Genomic DNA, 12,249 nt, shown 5'->3' with positions numbered 1-12,249 from the left:
ATGAATAACAATTAATTACATTTGTTGGAAAAATAATTTTATTTATATATTAAACGGAGCGAAGAAATATATGGCAAACACACATGATAAGAAACTTTTCTTCGTATATATCTGGTCAGAAAATTATTTTGCTTCCTTCATATTAAACAAGAAGCTTTATCTTCATCCCTTATCCAAAAATTTCAAAAATTGTGTTGATTCAACGATGACGTTTGATTTTATGTCATTAAAGTAAATAGCAGTGATAAAAAATGAGAAGGGTAGCTGATTCATTCCTCGATATTTTTATTAATTTGATAAATTTTATCTCCTAATTATTAAAATAAGTAAAATGGATAAATCATGTCACTTTAATACAATTTTATTTAAAATATGATTATAATCGTGTCACATTCATCTACATCGCAATGACTTATTCATCTCAATTATTTTTTTAAATATTTATACATTTTAATAACTAAAAAGTAAAATTTCATATTATTGGTAAAAAAATCCACATTCCTCGTTTGAACTTAGTAGGTGCAACTTAAGTATTCACCATTAGAACTAATCATTCAAACCGTTCATATCAGTAACAGAGGCCACGAGTATTTTGAAATTAGTGAACTGACACCCTTTGACAAATTGAGAATATGGTTTGATAGAGGAACCAAGGGATTGTTATAGAACATTATAGATGTTGTGTGGTGAAGATTAAGCAGTGGTGTGGTCGAGTATTTATTTAGACTAACACAAAATATGATGAAAAGCTTCTTAGGATTCCTACTTATCACAAGATGGCAACCATCAATTTTCACCGAGCTTCAACTTGCAAAAGGTTAAATTATTGAAATTTATAAGACCGATTAAATAAATAGCTCAGAAACATACACCAACAGGTATCTAGATTCAATAATCAAAAGTGCAATCCATCTAACTTATAAGAAAAACTGGCTGAAGGTGGTGTTAAAAAGGAATTGTGAAACTCTGAAGAATATTATTTTTCTTTTCTGCCATTCTATCAACACAAGGCTTTTCTTCCCATTTACATGTCTTGTGATTCTTGGTTATCTCCCCCTCGGTTGGATCCTCCTTGATCAGTTCCAAACGTTGTCCTCTTACTCATGTTAGTTCGTTGCACTAATCGAACCAGCGCTTGAACCACTTCTGACATAGGTGGTCGGAACTCCGGCTCCGGCTGCCCCAAAAGTAAAATAAGAACAACATAATAACAAGTTAAACATTGAGAATAAAACAATCTATGCAATGATAGTGTAACAACAGTAGCATGCATGTATGTTTGTTGGCTTTTGTAACAGTTTTAGAAGTCATAATAAGTTCTAATTGGTTAGAATGTAAAAACTTTTACACTATACTATGTTCCTATTAAACTCATACATTTCAATGTTCTTCATCCCCAAGTGTATACCTCACTGCTTGAGCAACTATTATTGTGTAAGAGTTCAAATGGATCCCCAAAACAAGGATTCATTGCCAATTCGCTAAAACAATAAAAACTTTCGATGAAACAAGGCTGACATTACCTGAACACAAAGAGCAATAACATCTGCAAATCGAGAAAGAGACTTCACAGGGTATAGTCCTTCTAATGCAGGATCAACCATTTTAGCCAGAGCATCGATATCATGGAGTTGAGGTGTTGCCCATCGAACCAAACCCTGCTCAGACCTTGGCCTTGAGCTGTAGAAAGTACGTTTTAACAACTATGCATGAGTCCATGTATGTTTGAATGAATTTACATGTAAAAGCTGTCATGTTAAAAGGTATATCAATCTTTCACCTATCAAATGGTTTCCGTCCACTAAGAAGTTCCAACATGATAACTCCAAAGCTAAAGACATCACTCTTAAGAGTATATTGGCCAGACATGCCAACTTCGGGAGCTTCATATCCAGATCCAGAATTATTGTTCAATACCTGAACATGAGAGAAACAGGTTAGAGTTTCTAATACTTTTTGTATAAAAATGTCAGTGGAAAAAAAAGGAGAAATAGCATTCTGTAAGAAAACTTTAGCCAATGACACAAACACAATGTGTATCCAATCTTGAGAACACTTGACTAACATTTTAGGATAATTAGTTTTTGACACGGTATTAGATTCTCTATGACTGAGTGGTCTGAAGTTCAGTCGTTGTTCGTTCTTCATAATTAGGTTAAATTTATTTTTTATTAGAATGATGGCAATAAGGTTCAAGCTTATGAGGTCATGCCAATTTCCCAAGCCCCTCACTACTAGCCAACAAAGATAGGGTGGCTTGTGCATTGTCTATGCTTTAAGTGCAAATATTGAGCCTCCACCTAACATGTTTTAAGTAAACAAATACTTCAAAACTGAAAAGTGAGAATGAGTAGTTAAACCTATAACGTTCAATTATAAACATTAATTCATAGCATAAAACCATCAAGTACCAAAACACTAATGCACCTGATTTGCATTTGGAATATAGCTTGCCAATCCACTGTCGGAAAGATGAGGATTAAGATCTGTATCAAGCAATATGTTGGCTGACTTTATATTCTTATGAACAACAGATGGTGAACAAACTTCATGGAGGTACCTGGGAAAAAAGTAAGTAGAGTTCAGTTGTCGATTTTCGGGGCAAAAGTTTACATTGATGCTTGAAGTCTAGCCCTATGTTGTCTTGTATTAGGTTTGTTTAAACTTCTAGTAGTAGTAAAAGTCCTTAATTTCTTCCGCAAAGTGGCAATAAATGTCCTTTGTTTCTACAGCAAAGTAGCGGTTTCTTATTTGCTGATAGTATGTTCACTAAAGATCTGATAGTGTATGAAATTTAAATTTACATACAAATTTTATAATCTCAATCTCTTGCATCCTATTTTTTCATTTCCAAATTTGAACATAGATTTAGTAATTGTTAGATATAAAACCACTCAAAAGATTTTACATTAAAAACTAATCTTTTATAATAACCAGTTATTGTCAGTATATTGTAGTCTATTATATAACCCCAAATGAACAGGAGTTTGATCCTTGCTGGCCCTATTCTTATAAACAAAAGTAGAATTTTGTCCCAGGGTAGGGTGATGTCCACACTTTAAGCCCAAAAAGGCTACTGTATAATATAAAAAGGATGCATAAGCCTTAACCTAACAACTAAGCTTTTGGGATAGTTGGTTCTTGACAGTAATAATCTAAACATTTTAACCTTTAAGAAAACAAATAGATGGTTATAAAGATCTATTTACAAGGAGACAATGCACAAATATATGAAAAATGAAAAATATCAAACCAAACAAAACAGGTGAGCATGCAAAAGCCAAAAAATATGACTCAAGAAGAAAGATTAGAGAGAAAGAGGAGCTAATAAGCAAATAGAAAACTGGATTCAGTTGAGAGTTAACATTAACGAACAACTAACTTACTCTAAAGCCCGTGCAATCCCCAAAGCAATCTTCACACGTGAATTCCATATCAATGGTTTACTATACTCATCAGGTAGGTGAAGGAAGTCATGCAGTGATCCATTTTGATGAAACTCATAGACTAGTAGGTGTTGTCCATGCTCTGAACAATAACCTGCAAGCTCTGTCACATTGGGATGGTGCAAATTAGATATGCTTGAAACCAGTTCCAGAAAATCGTCAGACAAATCATTGGGAAGGACAGATGAATCTATCTTCTTGACAGCAAGAACCTACAACATTTGCAGAAGAAAAACAAGATCAAAACCATCAATAAGCATGTCCATAGATTTTAGACTCAATCTACAATAGAAAATGAATAGCATTTATTGTGGTCTATATTGGTTGTACATGTGGCATACACATGCAGCAGGACTTCTCAGACCTTTTATTTATTTTATTCGTGTAAAACCATAGTGCTTTATATACGGACAAAAAAACATACATTCACATGCATTTAGATTTGAGTCATTCATACGAAAATTATGTAGTGATGCTATTTAGGAATTATACATCTACCACTAGCATTGGATATGTCCTTGCAGCCAAAAAAAGGTTAGGAATACCTTTCCATCATCAAATTGAGCCCGATACACACGTCCAAAAGACCCCTCACCAAGAAGTTGATCCACACTGAAGCTTCCAGTAGCAATCTGTAGGTCAGCTATAGAATAAGATTTTACATTTGTAGGAGCTGTGACGGTCTTCTTTACTGTAGTGGGCTTAATGACTGTAGTGGGCTTCTTTGAAAACTCATCCTCGTCAAATGACTTATGACGATCAATAGGTGGAGGTTTAAGACTTATTGGGGCCGCAGGTGTATCAAATGTATTCAAGTCAATTACAGATGAGGTTTGCATTGAATTCACTTCTGCATTAAGACAGATTAATAAGTCAATTTCAATCAGAACATGATGAATGCGGAATGACTTAACGGCTAAAAATTAAACTGAAAGCATAAAAACAAGGCACTCATATTCCCTAGGAGAAAGAAAAATGTAGTTAGCCTAGTCATTTTCCAATTAGAGATGCAGTTTGGCACAACTAATTAATTATAATAAAAATATGCTTTCTCTGGTGTAATCACATCCATGGTGCTGAGCATGCATCAGTCCCTGAAAAAGGTGTTGAAGTAATTGCTACTAACTGGCCTACTGTTAAAAACAGATTATCTTTTAATACAATAGGTTGAATCACCAAATTCATTTATCAAAAGCAGATTTAGATATTTCATAGTTGTGCATATCTGCCAACTGCCAATAGAGAAGGTAGGTTTAGAAGAATGAAGGGTGAACCTAAAAATATTGAAATACTATGAATACAATATATACAAGTGATCTAAAATAAGAGAGACCTTATATAATAGAATAAAATTGATTTTTCAATAGCATACAAGAATAACATGCAGACCATGATGACGTGAAGTATGAGGAGCCAAGGGCTGATTGTCAAGCTTTTCAATATCACTAAACGACTTCTTGGATCTTTTCTTCACCAGAAAGAATGCTACTATTGCCCCAACAACCAAGATGGAGATCACTATTCCAGCAATGCCACCACCTCCAATACCAGATTTTTTGCCTCCATCGCTGCTTGAGCCAGCATCTGATGGGGTCTGTCCACCAGATCTGTGATTTCGATTTCTTGTTGCTACTGGAGGTGTCCCGGGAGGAGGTGGGGGTGCAGGTCCTGAGCTCCAATCATTACCATCCTTTCTGTCATTAAATTTGACCATTTTACAAGATTTATAGAATATATGACGAAAAATTGATTCTTGGGAAAAAGTGCTGATAATGGTAATGCTTACTGCAGGTTTATGTTATTCAATTGTTCTGGTATCCAGCCAGTAAAATGATTATTTCCCACATTCCTGAGATAAATTATAGAACATAAATTCAACTGAAAAGATACTTCTATTGAAATATAGGAAAGAACATTCGAAGAAACAGAAACACACAGCGTTTCCAGAGGCAGATTAGCAAGGACATTAATGGTGCCTGTAAACTGGTTGTTTTGCAGATACCTACATAAACGTAAACAATTCAACTCAGAGTGCAATCAATATCATGTAAACATTAGCAGAAAAATGAAAAAAAAAAAAGTAGAACATTTACATGGTGCTTATGCTGGAAAGTGAGCTCAGAGTCTGAGGCAGGTTACCAGTCAAAGAATTGAATGAGAGATCCCTGCAACAAATACTAGATATTATAACCTGGCCCTGAATTGTCACTGAACCAATTCTAGCATACTTTACTTAACAAACATACCTCCACTGTTACTTATCACAAAAGCGTGGATATTTTAAATTAACAGAAGCACATGTGAAATACAATGCAATCATCAATATATATGAATATATTTTTTTGCAGAAGAATAACATAAATTGTCTTATCCGTGGGATTAAAAGTAATATTGTGAAATTATCAAATGCAACATGGAAAATAATTCATAGCAAAAAGCATAAAATCTCAGAATGAAAATAAAAAAGATCATTATGTTACGGTTAACATAAACTTGATAGACACCTATACTTTTATATTGTCAAAGTGCAAGAGAAATAGGAAATCTCACAATGTAGAGAGGGAAGAAAGCTTTTGAAAATCAACATTAAGTGCTTGCTGGAGCTGATTGTGACCAAGATTCCTACATTAAAAATATTAACTTTTAAAAAAATATAACTCCAGTTGATTGTGAAGGAGGTTTATACAATAAGTAGTTGACAAGAAGTCAAGATGAATTACACACACGACTACAAGCGAAGTCTTCTGAGAAAGAGAATAAGGGACTTCCCCATTGAAATTATTATTGGCAAGATTTCTGCATCAAAAGAAACAAGAATGTTAGAAATTAATAAATTATAAAATGGAAAAAACAAAAACAAGTAGTAAAAGATAGTAGAAACATACAAGTACTGTAGATTAGGAGGAAGTTGGTATGGTATGGTGCCACCAAGATTATTGTTACTCAAGTCTCTGTAGAATTTTACATGGTCACAACTTAACTACAATACATATAAAACTAGTTAAATGAAGAATAACTTACAGGTTTGTAACCAATGACAAGGATTCTAGCTGGTAACCCAAAGATCCGGAAAGTGAACGACCAGGTAACTTACTGATAAGATGTGAAAAATAACCAAATAATGAATCAGATTCCACAGCACCAAAAGCAATAACAATCAAGTCATATAAAGTGAAAGGGAGATTGTGACTTCACATCTCTGTGACTCGATTGCCAGAGCAAGTGATGCCTTGCCAAGACTGTCCACAAGGATCATCCCCATTCCAATTTAGCTGGGGTGGTGAGTTCATACTTTGAAACATAACCTTCAGAGAAGCAACTGCATCGAACATTCAGAAAAAGATAATTGGCAACCCAGACATGTAAAATAGAAAGTTGTAAGATAAATTTCTATTAATTTAGTGTCTTCACCACCATCATTTTTACATATTTAAAGATATGTACAGTACTTGCCGACTATTGAACCTATTATGATAGTATTTATAAATATATCACTTCTAACTTATAAGCATAAGGTAACAGATTAAATCATTAATGTTTGAAGCTCGAGTTCAGAAAATGTTCACACTGAAGAATTTATTATTTGTGGTGCTGACTTTAATCCATTAAACATAAAAAAAAATAACAATTAAGAAACTCAGGTTCATTGAGAAATCTTAAAATGATGCATTGCAATCTGTTGGGCCGAAATACATGATACATGATTAAATTAATGGGTGAATGGGAGTTCACAAAAAAATAATATTACTGACTACAGAGAAGATGAAGAAAATACATTCACATAAATATCAGCTATCCACTAACCAGATCAGAGTAAATATGCAAGGATTTTAAACCATCACATGTCTAAGTTTACAATAGTTCATCATTGGCGGTTTAGTAGAAATTTAAACATCAGATGTTCACGATGCAAACATTTATATATTTTAAGTGTCATAAAAGAGAGCAAGTTGCTGGTGTAGTACGTGGATGTGGATAACAAAAGAAGTATAACTATATGATAGGATTGCATCAGACAAGAAAAATAAGGTGAAAAAATTAGTAAAATAAGCTTATTTATTCCATGCAAGCATTCTCAAACCTTACATTGATAGCTGGAGCCAATGAGACTTTAGTGATAGGTATATCAGATATTGCATATAGCTCAAGATGGAATCTAGCATGCTAGTGGAATTGTTTCAATCAATATGTAATAATTCAAACTCAGAAATATGGTAGGACAAAAATCATTATACAAGCCCAAAACAAAATTGAGTAGGATTTTGGAATTAAGAAGATATGCAGCTAACATAGTTCAAGGTTACTGTTATTGGTAATAAAGCATCCAACCTCATGATACAAGTGAATGCTGAAACCTATTACAAATGATGGAGAGAAGCCACAGAGTGGTGAGCTTGTAACAGCCCCAGATGTCAGTAAAACGAGGTCTAAGTACTTTATTAAGTTTGTTACATACCCCCGTAGGGAGATCAGAAACAACATTAACCTGCAATTTTTGTAGTTGAATCTTCTCATAAAATTTCTAGGTTTCAATGTATTAGATATCACAAAAAAAGACGAAAAAAATCTGAACATCAAACAGAAAAAACAAAAATGATCGAAGACAACAAGAACATGGTAGAGGATTAAAGTCGAAGATTAAGGGTCCCACTCAGCTGTTACAATTTGTTTTAGTGCAGGTTGAGTGGATATTATTCTAACTGGTATTTCCTTTTTTATAAACTTGGAAACTCCTTCAACTGTACAATAAGAAGAAAATATAAGAAAACAGGAACTGTATAATTACATCAAACTCCTGATGTTCAATCAGTCCTTATTCTTTGACAACAATCTCTACAGTAAAGAAGTGAGAATTGCATCAATCGGCTACACAGAGACAGAACACACAGCTCAAACATAACTGAAAACAAAAAGAGAAAAGCAAACATAAAAACAAAACAAAAAAAATACCTTCTATTTGCTGAAATCATTGAGTGACCAGTTTCATTCAGGGTAACTAAATTAAACAAGTGTCACTCAAGAGATCAGCTGGAAAACTTCACAGTGGTTCAAAAACCAATAAAACCAGACACAAAACATAGGCCAAATCAAACTAATCTGCTGAGTAATTGGCAGAGTTGTCCACACAACATGATTGGCAATCAAACAAAAACATCTAAGCAATAAGGGGAGAAAACAGATAAAGAAGTAGTCTTAACTAACAGTAGCACAATGCAACACACAGAAAGAGTGATGAAAAGTGCAAAGCTGAGAGTGAAATCAGAGAACACACTAACCGTCATTTGGATCTGTTTCGCCGCCATTGATGGCCAAAATGCAAGTGCTGATGAACAGTACCAGCACCAGCCTTGAATCCAACACCATCTTTCTTGTGAATCAGTCTTTGCTCGGAAAAATTCTTGTAACCCAGAAAGCCAAAAAGGTGTGCAATGAACCCCTTTTCGCCAATTTTTAATTTTTTCATTAAATTATTTTATGGGTTGATGGCTATATATGTTGCCACCATTGCCGAGTAAAGCTGGCAAGCACGAATCGCCTTATCACATTATTTTGGAAATTATTTATTATCTTCCTTACCGTCTTCTCTAATAAAGGAAATAAATTATTACAAACTTATTTTTCGGTAATTAAAAAAATATTACATAAATAATTTACTCCATTCTTTATTTTTTCTCCTCTTTTTAATTAACTTATGACATCTTTTCTCTTTTCCTTTTTTAAAATAATTCCATTGAATTAAGATTATTATTTGGTAAAATTAATTAAATAGCTCGTTTTGTTTCTCCTCTCTTTTTCCTTTCGAACTAAATATTGAAATCTGTTCTCTTTTTCTTTTATTCAATTTTCTTCTATTTTTTAGACCATATTTAATAAGAGAAATTAAAAATATAGCTAAAATAGAAAAACTAATTAATAAACTTTTAAAGTAACTTGTTAAATTATTAGTATTCAGGAAAATCATATGCTTAATTAAGTTTGAAATAAAGTAAATATATATTTTAATTTATATCGTACTTTTGATAATTTTATTGACATGCCAATTTCATTAAATATTGGCATCCACATAATTTTGATATTTTGAAATGCAATGCCAAAATAACAAAATAAATAATGTATTTTTCTAAATAAACAAAGTGATATGAAATTATTTTAAATAAAATAATATAGTAATAAGAAAATTTATTTTATGTAAATGCAATAAAACGTAAAGTTAATAAATTTTTAAAGATAAAAAAAATAAAATAGAAACAACTATTAGTTAATATATATAAAAAAAAACTACTTAAATTGGGTCTCGCAAAATTTTATCAACTATAACAAAAATTCTGTATCAAACAATTATAATATGGTCAAACATTCTTTTAAAGAAAACATGCAATTAAAAGAAGAGTTATAACTAATTTTACTCAATAAGGAGATAATCAATTTTAAAGAAAACACGCAATCAAAACAAAAGTTATAATTAATTTTACAAAAAGAAATAAAAGAAAAACAAAATATATTGAATATGTATATCATATAAATGAAAAATACCCTTTAGGTTTTCTTATTTATAATAAATTTAATTTAATTTTATATCTTTCTAATACATACCAGTTGTGTATCTACATCTTTATTATGTAACTAAAACAATTATTATTACTATAATTAAAAAATATTAAAATAAAGTTTAATTCTAAATGGTGTGGCTTATTTTTCAGAAAAAAGTGTACTTCTTTTCTTTAATTATTACATAAATATATATATATATATATATATATCATCAATATAAGCAAGAAGAGACACACGTGGCATTTATGACAATTGCTGAGACGAAACCGGAGAAATAATTACTATTAGCACCGTCAATAAAACAAATTGACATTTACGAGAAAAACAAAAATGACAATTTCTTCGTTATTGCAAAATAATTAATCTAAAAATATTTTTTTTAATGAATTTTAGTTTTCGAAGTTTATAAATAAAAAAAAACAAATAGACGTTGTAATTAAGAATTTTGTCTTTTTTTTAAATAAGTCTACTATAATTTCAACTACTATTGAGAATATTGGGAGGGAGGGAGATTCAATGATTAATCTTCTATCATGGTAGAATGATTGAAAGTGATTTAAATTAATGTAAGTTTATTAAAAATGGCATGAACCTTTTTGTAATAAAAAACAAGAATTAGGGTTTGATTATGTTGACTTATTGGCCATTGAAACCATAGTAATGGGGGCCATAATGTTTATAATATATGGTGTTAATGTGTAATGTGAAGAAGATGAAGTTTTTTTAGTGATTATTAGATCCAAAATGTCAGCATTGTACTTAAATGTTTGGTGTAAGGGATTCTTTCAAAAGTATTTTAAAAAAATGTTTTATGATAATAGTTTTTTTTTTACCAAATTTGTCATGAAATTACTTTTATGAGAAGTTGAGAATTTAAATTTCTCAAATTAAAATAAGATTTTCATTTTTAAAGTTATGATTGTTCTTTAATTAAATTATTTATCGCAGTTACGAATTAGATACTTTAGTAAAAGTAATATAGTACTTTTTATTTCTAAAAAAACATTAAACGTTTTTCGGTAATAATTGTTATCAACTAAACAAAAATCATATTTTTGGGAATCACAAGTTTCAAAGCATTATATAAAAAGTAAATTTAATATTGTCATTAATAAATTTGTAACATTTATGTAATTAATAAAATACTATATTAACATTTAAGTTGAATTTTTCCAAGTCCTATTGCAACGTAAAAAGATGGTCACGTGACAATTTTATTGTTCTAGACAAGTTTAGCAAAAAAAATGGTCACGTGGCAAATTTAATAACAAGTTTTTAAATACATTTTTTTGCCAATTTTATTTTTCAACTGCTATTAGTATATTATTATAGCTATATACTATGCACTCTTTTATTTCAATTTCCTTTCTTTTAATTAAATAGTTTTATATTATAAATTGTATTTTTTTTCATTTGATTTTATCTAAAATCTATTGAAAAGTTAACTTTAAACCTAACACAATCTTATAAAGCTGATTTATAAGCTGATGTTTATCTATATACTATGAAATCTTCAGCACTTCTTTCATGTTGAGGTTGTCAACTCGTGCATATTGATAATCTAATAACAGCTCGATAGCGGGTTGCTTGATAAACCCAATAAAATTCTCTCGCTAAAATAGATTTTAAATGGCTTTATTAAAAAATGACTTTAAAACTAACTTAACCTTATAAATTGACTTACAAGATTTTGCATCAACTTATATACTATGAAAATTCATCTACAGTAGTTAATGAGGTATGAAAGCATAGAAATAGCGTAAATTTTGAAGGGATGTAGTCGATGTGTTATAAATGTTTGTCTTGGTTCAATTAAAGGTTTTATTATGGGTTACATCCAAGTCACATTCTACGTGTTTCTCATTTTTTGAATGATGTATCGACCCTTTGACGTGTATGAAGATGACTTCATGATATATTTTCTGAGGTGTTTATTTGCCTTAAGTAATTTTTTCTGAATCTAGTTAGGAGTATTTCTCTTTATAGACATTTATGGAAGCATATATAAAAGGGGAGGTTAAAAGTTATTTATTTTTGTATATAGGTTGAACCATAATTTGTATTTTTTTTATTTTTTTTATTAAAAAAACTATGAAAATCCTTATTCAAATGTAAAAAAACATAGGCCGACAAAGACCAATGTCACATATTTTAATAAAACGGGAATTAGATGCCAAGTAAAATATGTTGGTTATTTTATAAACATAAACACTATATAACCAAGTAAAGAAATTTGGAAATTATTTTGGAC

At 30.9% G+C, this 12,249-nt stretch overlaps 1 protein-coding gene across 1 annotated transcript; it reads right to left on the bottom strand.

The window, feature by feature from the left end:
* Window positions 1–823: 823 nt before the first annotated feature.
* On the bottom strand, window positions 824–9,021 carry LOC137818141 (protein STRUBBELIG-RECEPTOR FAMILY 6-like). Its single transcript, XM_068621383.1, has 16 exons — window positions 8,723–9,021; window positions 6,642–6,765; window positions 6,468–6,539; window positions 6,332–6,397; window positions 6,171–6,242; window positions 5,997–6,068; window positions 5,540–5,611; window positions 5,383–5,448; window positions 5,233–5,295; window positions 4,836–5,140; window positions 3,992–4,296; window positions 3,387–3,658; window positions 2,428–2,560; window positions 1,781–1,917; window positions 1,524–1,680; window positions 824–1,177 (listed from the first exon to the last, which is right to left on the bottom strand). The coding sequence occupies exons 1-16, from the start codon at window positions 8,808–8,810 to the stop codon at window positions 1,025–1,027; spliced, it is 2,157 nt and encodes a 718-aa protein (XP_068477484.1). The 5' UTR covers window positions 8,811–9,021; the 3' UTR covers window positions 824–1,024.
* Window positions 9,022–12,249: the final 3,228 nt, after the last annotated feature.

This window comes from Phaseolus vulgaris, chromosome 10, assembly GCF_000499845.2.
Source record: "Phaseolus vulgaris cultivar G19833 chromosome 10, P. vulgaris v2.0, whole genome shotgun sequence".
Classification (NCBI taxonomy): domain Eukaryota; kingdom Viridiplantae; phylum Streptophyta; class Magnoliopsida; order Fabales; family Fabaceae; genus Phaseolus; species Phaseolus vulgaris.
The sequence above is the reverse complement of the archived record's forward strand: the minus strand, read 5'-3'. Positions and strand labels throughout refer to the sequence as shown.